General features: G+C 50.2%; 1 protein-coding gene across 2 annotated transcripts in view; it reads right to left on the reverse strand.

The window, feature by feature from the left end:
• Positions 1-17,571, reverse strand: part of FHOD1 (formin homology 2 domain containing 1) — a 36,865-nt gene extending 19,294 nt beyond the window's left edge. For both annotated transcript variants that reach the window (XM_033157299.1, XM_033157298.1), the window contains exons 1-3: positions 17,318-17,571; positions 8,455-8,561; positions 8,007-8,071 (exon numbers count right to left, since the gene is read on the reverse strand). In XM_033157299.1, coding sequence (XP_033013190.1) covers positions 8,007-8,071; positions 8,455-8,561; positions 17,318-17,518 — 373 coding nt within the window. In that variant the 5' untranslated portion in view covers positions 17,519-17,571. The remainder of the gene's footprint in view (positions 1-8,006; positions 8,072-8,454; positions 8,562-17,317) is intronic.
• Between the last annotated feature and the right edge of the window lie 3,524 nt (positions 17,572-21,095).

Consider the following 21,095-nt stretch of genomic DNA (forward strand, 5'->3'; position numbering starts at 1 on the left):
GCAGGGGTGGTGCCACTGACAACAGGCAGGAATTGCCGATGCTCTTCTGTCACAAAGCTATGGCCCTTTCCCCATGCAAAGTGGCACTGCCGAAGGTTGCTCCTTCGACTCTGCCTGCCCCCTCTCCTTCCCGATGCCCCCATTCCAAAACAGAAGAGTAGCTGCGGCCCTTCTCCTCAGGCCACCTCTGTGGGCCAAGTGCCAGAGAGCAGCTGTAGCCCAAGTAAGGCCGGCTGGCGCAGAGCTTGCAGTCTTCCTGTTTTCTGCAATACTATATAAATATCTCTTACAGCTTCCTATGCACAGACGGAGACCTCTGACAAAAGAGAGAGGGAGGGAGGCCAGGCTGCTCTTTCTTCTCCTCTCTCAGCCCAGAGCCAGAGCACGGGACCTGCACTCTATAAACAAGCAAGCGGAGGGGGCTCCTCTTTCTCCCTGGAACAGACCAAAGCTCCATCGAGACATGGATGTGCCATTTGCAACTCCTTCCTCAGGCACCAAGATGTCAAGGTAGCCAGTGTCACTGACTAGTCAAAATGAAATGAGAGTTAACAGCAGACTGTCCCCTGGCTGAGCCCTGGGACCAAAACAGGAAAAGGAGATAAAGCAAGTTGCAGCAAATGGAAGAGGCAGAGAAGGAATCAAAACTGGTTTCTCAGGGATTCCTCTCCTCTGCAGCCCCCCACGCCCCCTGTCAGTGGCTACAGGGCACTGGCCAGCTAAACGTTACTCCTCTGCAGGTAATGCATCTCTCCCTTGAGGCATTCTCTCCCAAAGAGAATGGCATAGCAGAGAGGTCACCGGCCCTGCTCCGCTGGTACAATCCGAGACTTCTGCTTCTTCTTGGTGTGACTGCTGAACAGGTTGTAGGGATGTCCTCACCCCCTGCAGGTGGGATGGTAAGGCAGGTAAAGGTGCCCACCTGCAACCCCATTTTGCTGCCCACTCCATCAAGTTGCAGCATTCATAGGAATCACTGCTTGCTTGCAAAGGGATGTGGTAGATAAAGGCAGGCAAGTGAGTGCAGAGACAGACAGGCAGTGGTGAAGGCAGCTGCCTCGGGTCAGGATTGAGGACAGGGTCTTAGCAGGTCCAGGGGGCTGGTTAGGAGGATGAGCACCTTGCTCAGTGTCTTGCTTTCCAACTCACTCTTACTTCACTCAAAGCACAGGGGCCTCACCCTGGAGTCTGCAAAGGAGCAAGAGTAGATTTTACTACAGCAGTGGCAGCCTGTGAAGGTGGAGATGAGCAGGAGGCAGAACGGAAGCTCCACTTCCTCTGTGAATGAAGACAAAACCTCCAACACTTCCTGCCTTGGCAGTCTGGTGCACAAGGGCCTGGTAGGGGAGCACATGTGCATGCCGATGACAGTGCCACTGCTGGGAATGGGCACGTGAGCCAAAAAGCGTGTGCACACAGAGGAAAAGAGCCAGACATGGATCAGGCAGACAGGAAGGAAAGAGGGGGACAGCTCAGAAGGTGCAGGAGAGGAAGAGCCACTTGTGCAGCCGTCCCAATTGTCTTCTTGGGAATGTTGTTGCTCAAGAGGTCAGAGAGTCCCATTTCAGCACAATGACAGCAGCTAAGTTAATGGACTTGGCCACTGCCTCTGATAGGCTATGATTCTGCGGCAAAGATATGACACCTCCACCTAACAGCTGCATATTGCAGGTGGAAGGAAGTTTGCAAATGCGCCAGGAGATCCCCTCTTATACAGCCAACCATGAGCCTAACCCACAAGTAAGCATGGTTACGGTTACGGTGAAAGACTCACCCAACAGGCTAGCAGTGAAAAGTATCTTCCCAAACACTAGTTGCATTCTAGCCTTATTCTCACATGCTTTACACATCATGCCTTCCCCTTTCAAATGGAAGCATGTGGGGCCTGTCAAATTACCAATCCTTGCAAAACTTTCTCATCTTCAAGAGCCACAGGTTAAAAAGTTGTATGTAGGTTTCTCTTTCATTTTAAAATGATCTTATAGTGTGCTTTCTGTAAGCTGCCTAAGGATCCACTGTGTTCACATGGGCTGTTCACTTCCGCTGCCACGACAGGGGAAGCAGGAGTTCTCGAAGGAGCATTTTGGCTGCCTGGCTCTGAAGCAGGATGGATTATTCACAAGTTCCCAGCTCCTGCATTTCAAGGCACACACTGTGCGACAACCTCCGGTGGAATAGCACTGCAGCACTGCCCTTCCCACACATGTCCAAAATTAAAAGTTTGCCCAACTTTTACTGAATGAGGTTATGGCACTCTGGAGCTGTTGTGGCTTAAAACGAGACTGACGACAGCCGACTGGGCAATAGGCCTAAATGCAGCAGTGGGAGCCTCCCTGGAATTCCTTGCAAACTTCACTCTGCTGGAGGGCACAATTGTTTCCACACTGAGGAATCGTCAGCTGTATGGGGAGGTGGGGGAGCAGGGCAGGCATCTAGGAGAGGGCCAGCCCTACACAAAGAGCCCACAGACCTGGTGCCAGAGGGATACAACTGGATATAAACCAAAAGGTTTCATCACGTGTTGAAAATCTGAACAAGTTTTTAAGAACTAAAAAGTGCTTGTTAATCATTGAAGGCAGAAAACCCAGGAGATGTTGCCAGGCTGCCCGGCATGCTTCTTCCAACCCCTGGCAATGAAGGGCCAAGCATTCACATGGACAGGCATAGCAGCAAAGAGCCAAGTTTGTCCCCCGATGGCACCTGCTTAGTCCTCTTTCCCCACAACTCTCTGCTTTTTGGGCAAGGAGCAGCACCAGGCTATGGCCAGGATCCAACAACCAGGAACCTAGCCCAGTGCACTGAAGGGGAATTCAGCAGGCCTGTGCAGAGCTTGTCTGAGGCTTGGGGGCAGGAGTCCTATTGGAATAAAGTTATAACTTCAACCCAAAAAGCAGCCAGTCACTGGCACGGCCACACAGCCAACTTAGCCCTCCAAGGCCCAGGGTGAGTATACCTGGCTGCCCTCCCCACAAGCAAGGGCCTGGGATTTAGACTTGCTTTTCCTGAACACCAGCCTCTTTATTCTCCCCAGATTGTCAGCTGCTTTTTTTAAACTGAAAGAAGCTTCAATAGCAACTGGTGATATGTAGGGGAGGTGGTCAGCTTTGTGATGGCAACCAAAAAACCCCACATAGGTTGCTGGATCAGACCAGTGGCCCAACATCCTGTTCTCAAAGAAGAGGCCCGCTAGAAGCCTATGGGATGTACACAAGCATGACATGCATGCAACAAACCTCTCCCCTGTGGCGATTCCCAGAAACTGTTATTATCCTTTCTCCAACAGTGGAGGTAGAACACAGCCATTGTGGCTAGTGGACATGAAATTGTCTATTTCTCTTTTAACATCATCCAAGTTAGTGGCCATCATTATCTCTTGTGGAAGTGAATGCCATTGTTTAATCACACACCATGTGAAGAAATACTTAATTATGTCTGTCCTGAATCTTCCAACATTCAGCAAGTCAAGTTTGAGAGCTAGCACGGTACATAGTGATAGTGGTCGTTTCCATGCACTGCTTTGGTTCGCCAGAAGCGGCTTAGTCATGCTGGCCACATGACTCGGAAGCTGTCTCCGGACAAACACCAGCTCCCTCAGCCTATAGAGCGAGATGAGAGCCGCAACCCCAGAGTCATCCGCGACTGGACCTAACGGTCAGGGGTACCTTTACATTTACCTTTTTACCATATCAGAACATGTTAATTCAGCCAGTGCAATAAAGCAGGCATATTTTAATTAAAAGCCGGGAATCACTTATTTTCTTACCAATGGAAAACATTTGTCTAGCTCGGGGGTCGGGAACCTCCGGCTCCGGAGCCGCATGCGGCTCCCCGGGACCTCTGCTGCGGCTCCCCGCGGTCGCAAAATGGTGACTCCCCGGCGAGGCTGAGAAAGGAGGGGATGGAGCCAGGAGGCGGCGACGCGGGAGGGCGATGGGCTTTGACCTGCCTCCGGCCAGGATGGGACAAAGGACAGAGGCCGGGGGCGGGGTCAAGGCCCAGGTAAAAGCGGCAGAGCCGCCAGATTTCCCCCCTTTTTGTTTCTCTCCCGCAGGTTCAGGAACGTCCAGGATCCAGGAGCTCCACATTGCAGGTATGTAGTCCTGGATTGGGCGTGCTGTTGCTGGGGGGCTTCCCGCTGGGCCTGGCTGCCGGCGGGAGCCCCCGGGGATCGGGCCGCATGGCGGCCGAAAGGAGGGCGGCGGGCGCGATGCGCAGCCGCCGCTGCTGCTGCTGGGGGGCTTTCCGCTGGGCCTGGCAGGCTGCGGGAGCCCCCGGGGATCGGGCCGCATGGCGGCCGAAAGGAGGGCGGCGGGCGCGATGCGCTGCCGCCGCTGCTGTTGCTGGGGGGCTTCCCGCTGGGCCTGACAGGCTGCGGGAGCCCCCGGGGATCGGGCCGCTTGGTGGCCGAAAGGAGGGCGGCGGGCGCGATGCGCTGCCGCCGCTGCTGCTGCTGGGGGGCTTCCCGCTGGGCCTGGCAGGCTGCGGGAGCCCCCGGGGATCGGGCCGCATGGCGGCCGAAAGGAGGGCGGCGGGCGCGATGCGCTGCCGCCGCCGCTGCTGCTGGGGGGCTTCCCGCTGGGCCTGGCAGGCTGCGGGAGCCCCCGGGGATTGGGCCGCTTGGTGGCCGAAAGGAGGGCGGCGGGCGCAATGCGCTGCCGCCGCTGCTGCTGCTGGGGGGCTTCCCGCTGGGCCTGGCAGGCTGCGGGAGCCCCCGGGGATCGGGCCGCATGGCGGCCGAAGGGATGGCGGCAGGGCGCCACCCCCGTGGAAAGGGAGACCCCGACCCCCCTACATTATTTCTTTTCTTTTTTTAAAAAAAACTATTTTTAAAATATTTTTTATTACTAATTCCCCCCCCCAATATCTTTTCTTTTTTCCCTTCCCCCCCAAACCTGTTTTTTGCTTTGTGGCTTTTTGCCTTGCTCTCCCACATCCCCCCCTCTCTTTTTCTTCCTCCCCTCCTTTTTTAATCCAAGGGGGGAAATCCCATTTTTAAAACAAACAAACAAACGAAAAACAAACAAATACCCCCCACAGCTGCTGCAGCCACTCTATTTGAATTTTTATTATTACCCTTTTCTCCCTCTATCCCCCCTTTTTCTTTTCTCTTCCCCTTTTGTTTTTGTTTTCAAAAAAAGGAAAAAGAAAAAGATTTCCCCCCTTTATTTTTATTTTTTAAACTACTACATATTTTTAATAGATATTCTCCCCACCCCACCCCCAATTTATATTTTTTCCACCCCACTTTTCCATTCTCACCCCCATCTGTTTTCTACCCCGTCTCTTCCTTTCTCTCTTTCCCTTTGTGTCCCTCCCTCTCCCTTTCTAAACCAAATTCCCCCCTTTTTCTTTCTTTCTTAGTTCGCTTGTCAACCTATCTTAGAGGGGGAAGCCCTCTCTCCCACCCCACCCCCAAAAACAACTTTGAGTTGAACCCCAAAAAACGGGGGTAGATCACTGCTGAAAGAAGATCACAGTTTCTTGGGAGTTAAAAAACCAAGCAAATAATTGTAATAAAGCACTGCTATAATTATATATAATTTCCCTTAAATTTTGGTTTCATTCGCCTTTCCGTGCTGAAATGTCACAACCTGAACGACCATGGCTTGCCCCCCCCCCCCCCCAGTTTTGATCCTGGGTACGCCCCTGAGTCAATGCAAAAAAGTAAGAACTTATTCTTGTTGTTTTTACTGATTATACTTTGCATTGGCTCCTATACGTTATTTATTATTATTGCATTAAGGTAAGAAACAATATATGCAGCGTTATATTTGTTTTAAATGTCGCAATGGTTTTGCGGCTCCCAGTTGTTGTTTTTTCCTTTGGAAACGGGTCCAAGTGGCTCTTTTCGTCTCAAAGGTTGCAGACCCCTGGTCTAGCTGGCTGTGGAGTTCCCCTCCCTGTAGGTTTCAAGAAAAGGTGGGGCAGAAAATATTGTACTAGAGTCTATCTTTTCCTGGGCAGAGTTGTGTGAGACCAACTGGATTCTTTCTGTCTAAGTAAAAATACCATCAGGGGTATCAATTAGCACCTACAGTCCCACTGCAGGAGAACGCAACCATGCAAACAGAACCCACCCACCCCCCAAGGAAAAGGCCTGGCACTCAACACTTCTTTGCAGCTTTCTGACCCTATGTAGAGAGACTCTCTAACAGACAAAGAAAGCAAGGGTTGGATAACAAAGAGGCAAGTGACCCCACAGAAACAGTACATAGAAATATCTGTGGAGGAGCATTCAGATAATGGAGTGCATTGGCCTGCCACAACAGCAAGCACATTCCCCCCTCGGACACCAGCCTGCCAGGAACAACAAGGTCAAAGAGCAGCCTGTGAACTTTGGCTCCACTTCAGGATTGCATCTGCCAAATCTTTCCCAGAATGTTTCATGAGTGAAGCAAGAACCCAAGTAGGGTTGTGACTGTAGAACTTTAATTTGCAAAACTATGGCAGGAGAAGCAACAGAAAGCCATGTGTTTTTTATGATTCCTGCTGGGCCAAGGACTTCTCTCTTTTCTCACACTCCATTATTTGCCTGACTTCCAAGCTACATTCCATGGTTGTGGCCCCTTCAAATGACACTCTTTAAGGGTACATATTTCCCAAGCAGGCAGCAACAGAGCCCTGGGAACTCAAAGAGCAGAGCTGTTTACCAAGCCAAACCCTTTCAGCATCTTCTGCGAACTCCTTACAACCACCATTATCATCCGTGTGTGTTGGGACTGCAACCATCCTAGTCAGAAAATACTAACTAGCTACTACTCTAAGAATTGCCAAGTTCCTAGAATTTCTTGCTAGACAAATGAAAGATTAAGCAGGAAGGAACCCTCTCCACTGACTTAGTTAAGCATCACCATTCAAGAACCTTCTTCCTCTTCTGAGGCTTGACTTCTTCTGGCCACACTGGGATAATGAGAGATGCACACTGAAGAAGCCAATGCTTCAGCACTTCCTCGCACCAGCATCCTCTCTCACTGTGGTCACCCAACTGCAACTCCCAGATAAACCTCTGGGTCTCCAGCGCTCTGCTCCCAAATGCCCTTGGGGCGGTCCTGCTGTCCAGTACATGGAGTCTATTTTGAGTGTAGAGGGAGAGGCCCAGCAGCCGCCCACACAGGCTCCGGAAATACTTGCAACATTTATCAGCACTGACAAGACTGGATGCAAACCAAGGGAAGCCCGGGAGTGCATGTGCTGAATCATAAGGAAACAGCAGCCAGGACTGAAGCAACAGCAGAATAGCATGCAGAACAATTGCAGGCAGGAGGGAGACGGAAGAGGCAGCCGTCTGCTGGCTCAGCTGAGAAGCAAAGCTTCTTTCCCCCTCCGTATGAGTTGTGAACAGTTGATTCCTTCAGTTGGACAAAGGTATCTTAAGGCTGCTAAGTAGGAATGGGGAATCTTTAGCCCTCTGGACATTGTTGAACAACAACTGCCATCACCCTGACCCATGGGAGATGCACGGCCACAGGCTCCCTAACTGTGCTGCAAAGCAAGGTGTCCCAAGAGCCATATTTCAGGCTTGCAAACTGGCACTGGTAATCTGGGTAAAACCTCAGTTTGGAAGAGTTTATTGGTTGTTACACACTCAAATTAAAAGAGGAAAAGATAATAAGCTTGACTTGTCAATCTTTTGTACCCTAGAGGGAGTAGAAATAATTAGGCAAACTTGGTGGTTCCAGCACTTTTAGCTTTGCTTACTAAGTAAAAATAAAAGTAAACCTACTGGATTGGATCACTCTTGAGGGCAGCAGAAAGTTTTCCAGGGCAATTTACCCTAATTTGCACAGGAAAAAATTCCAGATAACCCACATCAAGGTATTTTCTCCCCCACATAGCACTAGAAGAAGCCAAGTTCAGAGTTAGGCAGCAGCAGCAGCAGCAGCAGCTGACCCTGTGTTAGCCCTCCCGTGGTCGTGCCTTGGAAGGCCAATCCCAACCAGTGCTTTCAGAATCCGTGGCCAGGAAGAGCTGAAAGAGCTCCATGCAATAACATAGTTGAGACTCACCCAGGATGGCCTGGACTCGGACAGAGAGCTGTGTGCGGAGAAGCAGGATGGGCCGCCTCCCTTTGCTGCAATGAGAGGAAAGGAAACAGGACCTAGATCAGCACAGGCTCCCTGAGCCCCAGCCTGCTTCCCAAGAACACTCGCCAGCCAGCCACTGGGAACCTCCTCCCCCTCCTCTTCAACACATTTGCTCACCAAACAGCTGAAGAGAGAAGATGCCACTGGCTCAGCAGGGAGGCAAGAGGAACTTGGGGCACTGACCACCTAACCATGCGAACTTCACAAGTGTGGACATCTACTAACAACCATATTTCTGGATCTGCTTGACAATATTGCATCAGGTGTTAGGGTTAAATGGCAACTTGTGAAGCCAAAAACCTATGGAAAGTGCTGCCCGATACAGGTTGGGAAAGAGTAAATATACCCTACAGCAGAGAGAGATTTTCACCTGATTTCTTCATAGAACCCTTCCAGCTCATCTTTCTGCTCCAACAGGGAAAGGTCCAGGTCCAGGTAGTGCCCAGAAGGCAAGACTTGCAAGGTGCAGTCCTCCAGCTGCAAAACACAAGCACATCCAATATTAGGGAGGGAGCCTGCCTGCCTGCCTGCTCACTTAGGGAATCAACAGGGCAGCAAAGAATGCACAGCGAAAGTGAGGAAACAGTCCTGAGTAGCCAAAGCCAGGTGAGCAGTGGGCAGGTGAGCCAAGCAGGCTGACTAGCGCAGGGAGCAGGCCCATCCTGACAGGCATCCTGTGCTCCTTCCCCAAGCTCTTCAAGTTTAACAGGACTAATTCAGACTCTGCCCCGACGACTCAAAAGACACAAGGAAGTGATAGCCAGCTTCCCATGATTTGGGGATAGTTAGCGTAGAACCCTCCCTGGCTCCCAACATACCCTCAAGTACGAATACTTGCTACCAGAAAAGGTGGCATGCAAGGTTAAGCTGGTTAGAAACCCACCCATAGCTTCCTCTTCCACCCTTGTGCTACCCTTCCCTCTGCTCTGAATGTGGGTGAATCACCACAGGTACAGCTACGGTGGTGGGCTGGATGCTGACCAGGGGCTACTCCTGTTCTAAAGCATGCAGAACCAAAGCCATTATGAAATAAAGTCCTAGGTTCTACTTCAGTGGTGTAGGCCCCAGGAAGGAGGACCCCAAAGTAGATAGAGACTCTGCCCTCTGGCGCAGTGCTACAGCCTCCAGCAGCTGGCTTTCTCAGTGGACGAGCAACAGGAGCCTTGGGGTGAACAAAGAACTCAGTAAACGTGAGGTGCAGCTCAGAATTCTTGGGATGCAAAGACCACTCAGTGGATAAAAACCCCGGCAGAAGATGGAGGCAACTGTCTGAAAATGACCGGCAAAAGAGGGAACTGCCCAAAGAGTAACTACAGAAAGGAGCTGGGTGTCTCTATTGCACTTTCTGTTCACTGATTTTACTGCTTAAGTGGATTTTAATTGTGTTGTAAGTCACACAGAGAATCCTCTGGGTTGAGGAACTAAGTAGCATATGTTGAAACTGCATAAAACATTCCATTTCCAGTGGTAGCTTTATGTCACTACAGGTCAGCATGCCTGTACACTACTAGAATCTCTCATTTGCAGAAACTCTTTGTGGTCGATGTGATGAGGTTGGAGGAGATGCCATGGTGGTTTGGCCCCCTGCCTGCACCAACTGAATGGACAGGCCAGGTGTTCAGAAAGAGGGACGGGAAAGAAAAGTGGCATGGTAGGAGCTATTTCTGCTTTAGAAGTAGCAGAGGAAGCTTGCAGGAAAGACACAGAGGTCAGCCTGAAGAGCAGAGCAAAGCAAGATTGTGATTATGGTTCTTGGGAGTAGCTTCCCCAGGTGACCCAAGTATGCCAGATATGCTGGAAAAAAGGGAAATGAGGTGTCAGGCTTGGGAAGGGGAAAATGTTGCTAGCCCAATACTGCAGAGACAGGAAGGCTGCACCAAAAGCCAAGTGCTGTGGGGTTTCTCCCCTCCTCCCAACAGTTTGCCTTCACCCCCAAAGGCAGACTCCTCCACTGTCTCCAGAGACAGACGGATGCTAACAAGAAAGCCCAGAGAGATGCAACCAACTTCATCTCAGAGACAGGGAAGATTGAGATCTGCCGCCACACCCCTCCCTCCCTCTGCAAGACTTGCAGCTGACTCACTCCATGCTGAGTCAGACCTCACCACAACAACAACGGGAAGCTCCCAGCTATTCCCAAAAGCCATCACAAGGGAAATGCCTGATCTGAGGGGAATGTTGTCTTTAAGCAAAAAAAAAAAAAAGCTAGAGATACAGCTCTGTTTCCAAATAGTAGGCTTTGGATTGATCATAACAGGGGTAGGAAGCCTCACATCCAACACTCTGAAGGAAGGGCTGGCAAACTAGCTAAACTTGGATCGACACATTCATGCAAGGAGAGCTGTGGAATCCAGAGAGGCATTAGGCTGCCCCTCTCACCTGCTGCTCAGCCAGGACAGGCAGGGGGCTGCTCCTCTCCCAATGGAAGGCACAGCAGGTGCTGATGCAGGAAACAGCTCCTCTTGGGAGGAGGGCTGTGATGCAAATCCCCTCCTCACTACCAACTCTTTGGTTGCTCTCCAAGGCCAGGCAATGCAGAGTTAACAAGCCTTGTGAAGAAGAAAGGCTGGCCAAGTCCCAGGCCTTTAAGGTCTCTGCTGCTGCTGCCCCTCCCTCCTGTGATGAGCTTTGGCAGGAATCCTGCTCAACCCCAAATAGGGCACAGCATTCTCAGTGCCAAGACTGATTCAGGTCATTCCAGTCCTGCCTGTCCACGTTCTGGACAGCTTCAGTGAAGGACAATGGGCCAGGGAAGGCAGAAAGGCATGGTGCAGGGCCATTCAAAAAGGCAGCTGGCTGGCCTGTGTCCAAACATGACCCCTTCACTTACGGACCAGTGCCACAAGTGTCTCCATGCAAACTGCTGGGGGGGGGGAAGTCACCCAGAGGCTTGGGGTGAAGTGGCATCAATACGCGAATGACCACCCATACCTGCACATGCCTGGCTACACTTGGGGGTCAGCAACAGAGGCCCTTCTTTGCCCACCCCAAGGAAAGGTGGAATTGGCAGGGATGTGGCAGTGGCCGCTCTCCAACGAGATTCATTGCCAACTGGGCTCCATCAAACAGCGGCACTGCAGGCTTTCTAATGAGATCTTAAAACTTCATTATTCTTGCAGGATCTTTCTTGAAGGAAGGCTAAGTGAACAGGACTTTTCAACTGCTGAGCTTGGCTATGTTTTAGTGGACGTGGGATAGCAGCTTGCTTTATTAATGGTTGTCTCCATGAGCTTTAACTATGACTATATCGTACTGATTTTATGTCTTTTGCTGGAACGTTCTATATATTGTTATATGTTTAACTTGTATCTCATGATAAATTTTCTTAAAGACAGGATATAAATCTATTTTTTTAAATGAGCATATGGAGTGTGCTGCCAGTCTCCCCTAAAGCAGAAGTACCACCTCTTTTGTCCAGGAAGTTGCCAGGCCATGAGCTAGCATGAGAAGCTTTCATCTTTAAGCTCAGTGGTAGGGCATCTGCTTTGCATACAAAAGATCCTGAGTTGCATCTCCAAGTAGAGTGGGAAAGATTCCCTGCCTGAATGCCTAAGAACTGCTGATAGTTAGTGTAGAGTCCAGTGTTAGAAACTCAGATATATAATCTAACTGCCAAATGGCATCTGAAACCTAGGTTGCTGTCACCACAATGGAATGTCTAGGGTTTTTTTTTACAGTGAGGTATTATTATTAATTTCATTTCTATACCGCTTTATACTTTAAAGAAAAAAATCACATGTTTACTTCACATTAAAACATCAAATAAAACCAATTCAAGCTGCAAGAAAAATATTTCAGTTCCTCCTCTGACATTTTGCTTTCCTCAGTCGCCAACCTGGCATCCAGAGATTTCCATGTGGTTGCAATTGGAGCCATGCCAGTTGCAAAATGTGCCTGGCTAATTTCTAACACTGGGTAGACCAGTGGCTCCCAAATGGTGGTCTTTGGACTTCAGGGGGTCCATTCACATAACAAAAACTCTATAGGAGATATCAAAATTTTCAAAAGTAGGGGGTTCATAGCTTGGCTTCTGAAAAACTGCAGTACTTAACTACAGTAACTGGAACCACTGGTGTGTACAATACTGAGACAGATGGACCCCCAATGGTCTGCTTCAGGATCAGCTTCTTGCAGTCACCATTTAAAAGCTGCTGCAAGATCCATTCCTCCATAGGCTACAGGAGGCAAGAGAGAAATTAATCCCTGATGGGGATCCTGGCTACTGAGAACTTCCCACTTCGGAATTAGAAGATGTCTAGTGGAGAATTTGGCATTCTACTAATCTCAGGAGGAGGAGGAGACCAGAAGTAGAAAGTTCCTAGCTCTCATATTTGTCCAGCAATGTGGCCATCATCCGAGAAAGGCTCACAAGCTAGACCTGTCCAGGCTGGCAGAGCTTCCAGAACTTGTAACATCTCCTCTCATGGCTACTGTCCCCCAAAACCGAGAAGTCAGTCTAGATGCCCACCTTTCTTATCCCATTCCTTCCCCTGCACCTTCCACTCTGCACCATGTGACCAGATTGTTTAGGCTCAAATTCTGCAGAAAGGAAGGAGACAAATGTACCAGGACCACACTATTTACTTTGCACTTGTGCCCGAAAGAGAACAGCCCCTGATGATTAATGAGGGGTGTCATAAGCAGAGCCAACCCTTCATGCCAACCGTGCTCAGAAAACAAAGAACATGATGACGAACAGGCACCCACAATTGCTCTGGCAGGCAAGCTGATCAACCCTCCTTCTGGCCTGGAAACTGAGGCTAAGCCCTGCTTCTCATCAAAACACAGGACTCTGTCACTGTGTGCTGTGTGCTGAAACTTGCTCTCTCTTTCCCCCGAAAGGGCCAGCCTGCACTTCTTTTTTAAGTGTGGCAGCCATGGGCCTCACCCAAGTCTTGAAAGTCAGAGGCTGTGGTTAGGAGGGGATGGTCAGCAACCAGCACTGGTCACAGAGCCTAGTCATAGAATCATAAGTTGGAAGGGACCCTAAGGGTCATCTAGTCCAACCCAGGAATCTCAACTAAAGCATCAATGACAGATGGGCATCCAACCTCTGCTTTAAAAACTTCAGTGAAGGTGAGTCTAGTGTAGTACTGCTCAGAAGTGCCACTTGTTCAGCTCTAGAACTCCTCCAGTTTTTCTGCTCCTGCAACCCATATGGATTTCTCCCTTGGCTGCTCTGCTTTCCAGCCCCTCAGAGTTCTGAGCCTCACCTGGGATATGCAAGACAGGCAGGAGATCAAGGCTATTGTCAACATGGCAACTTTCAGAATCTTCCAAAATAGAGTTCCTGGGGGTGGGGTGAATTTATCTGCTCAAGTTTGCTGATGTAGCACAAATCTTATAGCAGCCTCCTACAAGCTGGTGCCCACCAGATGTTTCTACTATAACTCCCATCAGCCCCAAACATCTGGAGAGCAAGGGGTTGGGGAAGGTTGGCTTATCATTACCTGTGGCAGGCAATGGTAGTGGGGAGACAACTGAAAACAAGATGGCCAAGAAACTAGCCCTCTTGTCAAAAGTAGTACACAAAGTTGGGAGTCAGCAATAGCCCTCCCAAGACAGAGGACAAGAAGTTCTTGATGGCCCTGAGTATACTTGGGAGAATGTTTATTTTTAATATTCCCAGATGAAATAGCTGAAACAAACTCCAGAGGAAAATCTGACTGTCACTGGACTAATTTTGGACACAGAAGCTGGTCGTTGCTGTGCATGATTATCCCATCTGCTCAGTGTACAGGAGAGAAGTTTCCAGCAACACCATTGCTTTGCTGCTACTAAAACCAGCACTCAGTCCACCCTCAAGGGGCAGCACCTTTGCTGCTTCATCAGGAATGCCCTCAGAATGAGGCCCCTTTACATCAGCCCAACATCTCCAATAGGGCTACGCCCCTACTAGGGCACACGTGACAAGCTCTGCAAATGCTTTTAGGATTAAATGCGGACAGACAAGACTCATTCCAGGAGTCAGAGTGTGGGTCATCTTCAGAAAGCATGTTTTGTACTCCAAAGGTCAGTCTGGAACAAGAATTTCAGGAACTGATTTCCCTTGTAAGAACTAAATAAAAAAGTGAATTATGTGAGGATATGACTAGTGCTACTCACTAGTTAAAGTGATTTTCACACTCTAAAAGGGGGGGGGGGAGCAACTGCTTAGCCTGAGGCTGGTACCTTTAATTCAGGCATGTTCCACCAGGTCTTGCACTTCCCACTACTCACCCATCTACCATGTAGCAAACTGATCTTTTGAGACATACCCAGCATCCTTCTCAGTCTCTCAGCCCACGCCTCTCATGTCTACCCAACACTGCAGTCCACACCAATCACCTTTGTCACTACCTTTCTCAAGGAAACAGAGGGAGGGTTTCTGTAAAGTTGGAAAGAAGGAAACAAGATGGCTCAGCTACAGACTGAATACAGGGAACAGAGAGGGCATTCAAACCAAGGCCTGCAGGCCTGTTCAACAGTGTACAGGGGGGGGGGGGATCAACCAAGCTTTCCAGGCCCCCATTTGCAAACCACGGACTCTGCCATTGGTACCAAGCGCACACTGCCCACCTGTTCCATTGCCTACAATAGGAAGCTTCCTCCCAAGCCCAATTGCAGCAGGGAGAGCACCAGAGACTCTGCAGGCACATGTATTGCCTGATACATGGTAACATCATCAACAAATACAGTAAGAAAGGGAGAGCTAAAGAGGAAATATGAAAAGTTCAGTCTGGGAGGCAGTGGCGCTTGAGACAACGAAGCATCTGAACAGAAATATCTGTTGGGTGATGCAGAAATGGGAGTGAAAGGGAGAGAGGGTTAAGCTTCAACCTTTGTGTACAGGTGGCCCTGAAAGCCATGGGAAAGTGGTCACTCAGTGTGTGGAGAGAAGAGCAGAAAACAACAAGAGATCCCAGAGGCAGGCCCCTCAACAAAGAGAAAGAAAACAAAGGAAGATACTCCACCTAGAGAAACACTGAAAGAACACTTAGACAGGCAAAAAACCAGATGAAAACAGAATCAGAGACTGACTGGAGACTGACTGATGGGCATAAAGTAGGGTGTGTTTGTGACCTGTGGCCCTCGCCCTCCAGATGCTGCTGTTGCACTTCCACTCCCATCAGCCAATGATCAGGGATGATGGGAGCTCTGACGCTCTATTCGCATAAAGGGAGTCAAGCAGGAGAGAGTGACCCCCCCTGTAGCAAAGGCACCAAACGAGAACCAAATAGTGACCTTTGTAGTGAGAGATCAACAGATTTTTGCAAGAGCAGTTCCAGCTTTAGAAGCCAGAGAAGGAAGGCAAGAGCTGAGTTGGAAGATGGATAGGAGTAAGGAGAACACTTCATGAGTTTGTAGGTGAAGAGTGGAAGGGGAAATAAGGCACTCCTGAGGAAACCTCTTCTGAAGCAAGTATTTTGCATTGGGAGGAAATCCTCCATTTGCATCAACATCATCTTCACAGTAGGTATTTCCCCCCAAAAAAACGATAGCAGGAGAGAAAGGGGTTACATTCCTCCATCAAGACTGTAGCAGCAATCCCAATTGATGAACCCCCAGTTGATGCTCTTTGCCTTTTGTAGGACAGCGGTGGCAGCGGGGTGGGGTGGTGAGTCTGTGTTACATGCAAAGAGGCATTGAGGGTTGTCTCACTTAGCCCTCAATTCCTGCAATATCTGCAATAACTAGACTATGATAAGAGCTGTTGTTTGTGCACACAGCCTGGCTCTAGAGAACATGTTTGAAACCCAAGCACATTTAGTTGGAACGACTTTGCCTGTTTGTTCCCAACCCTCTTTAGTCGCCAACAAAAAAATACCCCATGACTATTGACATGAGATATTCAGCTGCTTCATGCCAAAAATAAAGCAGCAAACGAAACAACAAATCAAGACCAACATCTAATTGTAAGGAGTTCAGCTTATTTAGAGGCCAGGAGATGAAACGCAACCCAAACACACATCCTCCACATCTAATGGCCCAGGCTACAAGATGCAACACAGGGACTATACCACTGAGGAGGCAGCCAAGAGCTGTTCCTAGGATACCTCTGCAAGGCTGACCAAACAGCTTGACTAAACACCAATCTATGGTGATCAAAATATCTGCTCTGGCCTAAATATATGGTTTGAGTCATACTGGCACAGCAAATGCTACAGGTCCATCAATATCTTGTCAGTGAATACATTCTAAGCCATGATGTCAAGATATAAACTGGACAATATTCATTTATTCCATGTGTTTTGAGCACTTATCTATTTCGTGCCTGTGGCTGCCAAAAATTTATACATCATTTTAACTCTGCCACTGCTTTTTGTCTCTTGTTATCTCTGGACTGCAGAAAAATGTCATGTTAGACTGAGAATTGCGTAATGCAGGTGAAACGCACCTGGACTGCATTCTAATACACCACAAGACCATCTCAAGTTAGGCAAGCGGACCTTCTATAGCCATAATTTTGCACACAAAAATTCTAAGCTGGGAACCACCCAACTTTTAAGAAAAATTTATCCATGTTGTATTACCAGGCAGAGCAGATGGGGACTCTGTCCAGAAATGCATCATCACTGATTTGTATGCTGCCTTTCCATAGTAAGACCAGGTGCAAGGCTGCTTACAACATAATCAACTATGGCGGTTTTAAAAGGAATAAGAAATTTACAGGGCAGAAACCAAAAATCTAAAGGCAAGAGAGGAAGGCAGAAGAAGGCAACCCCCCCATAACTGAATGATGAGCTTTGGGCACCCCAACCTTACTGTGGGGGGCTCGCCTTGGGAAGCCATGCTAGCCCCAGTCCTCCTTGAGCATGCCAAGAGTGCAAAAAAGGAGAAAAAGCCAGGCCTCCCTTGGTGGCTCTTCTCTCCTCCAGGGAGACCTTCAGATGCTGCTTCCCAGAAGCTGGATCACCCCTCTCTACTACCCCCACCCCAGCATCCTGCCCTGATAGGAACTAAGCATATGACCATCGTGGGGCTCTAGGAAGCAGAAACCTCCCCAGCTGCGGACAGCACTGTCCTCCCCCCCCCGCACCAAGAGCCACCGGGACTAGTAGCCACGGGCGGCGCCGGCGCCAGGCAGCCCCATCCAGGGAGCAGTGGCCCCGTGGACTTCTGAAGGGAGCACAGCCACAGGCTTTTACCGCCTCCTACCCCGTTGCACCTTACAAAAGCGGCGGCTGGGGTTTCGCCTGCCGGCGCTCTGCACGCGCTCAGAGGCCGCGCATATAAATCTCTCTCTCTCTCACCGGGAGCGGGGCGTCGAGAAGGCGGTGGAAGGCGGGCAGCTGGGCGGCGAGCGGCAGAGCCTCGGCGACAGACTGGGCGGGCGGGCGGCGCGGCTCCGGGAAGGCGGCGCACGAGAAGGGGTCCCCGTCCTCCAGGTACTGCAGCCGGCACAGCACCGAGCCCAGAGGCGGCGAAGCGGAAGGAGCGGGAGGCTCGCCCATGGTCACGGCACCCAGGCTCGCCTCGCCTCAGTCCGGGCGAGAGAGTCTGAGGCGAATGGCGGGAGGGGCGAGGGGCGGAGTCGAGACACAGAACAGGGAGGAGCTACTAGCCCCGCCCACTGGCCGCCGCCGGCCTCTACTGAGCATACACAATACACCGACACACACCGGGAGTGGCCTCTGCGGGCAGCTCCTGCTGACCACTGAGAGCCGGAAGTCTACCTGCGCCCACAGAGCCCCGAGCTCTTTGGGCTTAGGGAGGGGGGCGTGCCGAAGCCTGATTGGCCGCCGCTGGCCTGGTGGGCGGAGCCACTCGCCGCCTGCTCCACGTGCGCGCGCTACAGCCAGAAGGGGCAGCCCCGGCGACGCCAGCAGCGGAGTTTCCGCAGCGGAAGGGAACGAGCTACAGACCGACTTCCGATCGGTCCCTCGGTCCGCGTGGGCTGGGGCTTCTTGGTGAGGCTCCCTTTCGATTTGCCTCTACCACGCAGGGGTAGCTTCCTCGCACCGGACGCCCCTTCCAGCCCAGCCTGGCTCCCGAGTTCTGCATGCCCGGGGCAGAACGTTTCTTGCTCCTCACTCCCGCCGTGGCCATCTCCGCGCCATCTCCTCCCCTTCACCCTTGGGGAGGGTGGCTGTCTCGCCCCCCGACCACCTTTTCCGCACCCCGGGCTCAGGCGCTGCCACCAGGAGGCAGAGCGCCCTTAGCTAAGACAGGCCAGCATTCATTTTAGGCAGGTTTTATAGGAATGAACTCTTCCTTCTTCCAGAATAGATTTGTTTAGCTCAGAACTTTACATTTTTACTTTCAACATGCTTTCCATCTGCTTTGAGACCCAAGAGTAAATTCCTTTTCCAGTTTGTAAGTCAAGATAAAAGCTGGCCTGTGGATCTTTTGGATTGGCCCCCCCTGCTTGCTTTTTTTTTAATGATTAAACGGGTAAATATTTATATTTTGATCCTGGGAGTAAGAGTTTAATTCAGCACAATTTTTTTCTGAATATACATGATTAGGCTTGTATTGTTAGACATTGTGTCTCTCAAGTCGCCCTATTTCCCCTGAGGTACACCATGACCCCCTTTCCCAGCAGCAGTGTACACACACCTACCGGTAGCTCAGGGGCTTATAAACCTGTCAGTTGACTCCATCTCACAAAGGAGGTAAAATCTGAAGAGAAATAGCAACTACACTCATTTTTGAACAGGATGTATCCTCTTTGGTAACACTGGCAGAAACAACTGGATTATTTCTTTTCAGCAGATTGATGCTTACAGGCAATAATTGCTAGGATTGCGCTTTCCTGCAGCAACTCTTCTTTCCAGAGATGGAACAAAATCTGTCAGATACCACAAGTAGGCTGGTGAGCAGCCTCCGTTGCCATAGCCAGAAGCTGCTTTTGGTTTCTGTGAATCATTCCTGGAGTTGTCAGAGTTGAGTAAGCAGTCCATGGCAGCAGCATCCCAGAGGGATCAAATCACTAGTTTGTATTTGGGTTTATGTGATGAGGAATTTCCATGGTCTCTGGGGGAACCATAATGAACCACAATTATCCTGCCTCTTACCATGACTTCAAGTCTGTTGTGGAGATCTCTAGAATCCTTTTTGAATGTAGGGAGGGGGGGAGGTGTAGAAGAAAATAGTGGTTGCTGTGGCCAAAGGCTCTTGCCAGAAGCCAACAAGCCCTTGCAGTGATGCTCTACCATTTTGGGGGACTTTTTGCTCCCAATCCTTAGGCTCCCAGAGATGGTACATCTTTTCCTATCTGGGGCTGTACATTTGCTTGGATTAAGGACAGCTCTCATCCCCCAACAGCAAGAGTCCACACATTCATTTAGGGAGGGGGGGTCATTTTGAGTATTGCATTGAGATTGATGCCTGTTACACTTCTAGTTGTATGCAGTGGCCAGGGGGTGGGTGGGCATGGATGCGCAGTCTTGCCTGAGAGAGCAACATAACCCCTCTTCTACATGATTGGAGCTTGCCTGCAATCCTGAGAAAGGTGCCCTCTTGAAGCTTCTGCAACCCCCCCCCCTTACAGAGGCACAGAGAATTGACAGCAGAGAAACATCCCTTTGAATGGTCGAGGACAGCGTCCCCCAAACTGATGCCCTCCAGATGTTTTGGAATACATTACTGCATTAGCTAGAGCTTGTGGGAGTTGTAAAAACATCTGGAGGGCACCAGCTTGATGAAGGCTGGAGTCATGCAAAAGCACAACTTTATTATTAGCATTTTAGGAAAATGAACACAGGAAATGGGCTTATGCTGAGTTCATTGATTCATAATGTCTACTACACTGACCGGCAGTAAAGGCTCTCCAGAGTTCCAGGGAAGTCCAACTCCAGCCCTAACTGGAGAGACTATTGGGGACCAAATCTGGGTCTGATTCAACTACTGATTCAGTTTTGCAGATTGGCCTGCATTGATTCTAGTTGGTTTGTCTGTGTGAAAGACCAGCTCCTACTCCCACGAAGCCACAAATGATTTATTCGGGTTGTCTATGCATGCTTTGGACCTTGTGCAGAGCTGCATAGTCCATAAGACTGAAAGTCGCCCCTTCAGAAACGGCCTATTTTTTAGAGCTATTTTTCACCAATATGCTTCCATTGAAAGTGGAGGGAAACCCCCCCCCCCCATATTCAGAAGTACCTTGATCTAAAGAACAGTGACTTCCTACCTAAAAGGGGACCTCTCTGCTTGCTTGGGAGGGAGGGAGGGAGGGAGGGAAGGGAGCTATGAGGTCTATATGCCAGCTTTCTCAGACCTCCAAGAGGCTTGGCGCACATGACAACTGTCCCTTTTGCCCAGAGGTAGAGCCGGCTCTGAGTGTGGCTGATGGATTGCATTGCGGGATATGTGCGTGTTACAACAAGAGGGGTAATGAGGGAGTTGCAAGGGCCAAACTGGAGAAGGACTGCCTTGGGCTGTGAGCCTCAACCTTCTCCCACCTCACCCCACTCACTCTTATTCATGGCAGAGGGTGACCTGAATTCTTATTTTCCACCCTTCTGGTAGGGGGAGATCTTGGTTTCTCTGGAGAGTGGCTACACAATCCCAACTTTGAGGTTTTAGAAACTGATCCCCTTTTTGGTGGTGGGGTGCATGCACTTAGAAGCCCGCTTGGTTTTGGCAGCGCCTGCCCTCAACTCCATGCCAGACCTCTGATGGCCTTCCGCAGCCCATCGCCTCAGCAAGCTGTCTCTGAGGCAGGAGCTGGAGCTGTTGGGTCTGACCACAAGTGGGGGAAAATCTTCCTCAGCACTCAGAGGGGTAGTCAGCTGCTGGCGGCAGCCCTGCAGCCAGTCCAGACTCAGACTTTTTGGGGACGTCAAATTGCATCACTATTTTATTACAGTATTCTATTTTTCTCCAGTGTTTGGGTATGTTTTATGTTTCCCAGTGGGGCCAGGAGACTAGCAGGGCCTCTCTTCTACAAGACATCAAGTGAGGGGCAGAGAGCTGTGGAGAGACAGACAAGGGTGACCAGCAGGAGTGACAGCCTTGCCTTCCAGGGCATGCAGCCCCACCGACTGGCAGCCTGGCTTCCCTCTCCCTGGACTTTCTGCATTTAAGAAG

The sequence above is a fragment of the Lacerta agilis genome, chromosome 8 (genome assembly GCF_009819535.1).
Source record: "Lacerta agilis isolate rLacAgi1 chromosome 8, rLacAgi1.pri, whole genome shotgun sequence".
NCBI classification, from domain to species: Eukaryota; Metazoa; Chordata; class Lepidosauria; order Squamata; family Lacertidae; genus Lacerta; species Lacerta agilis.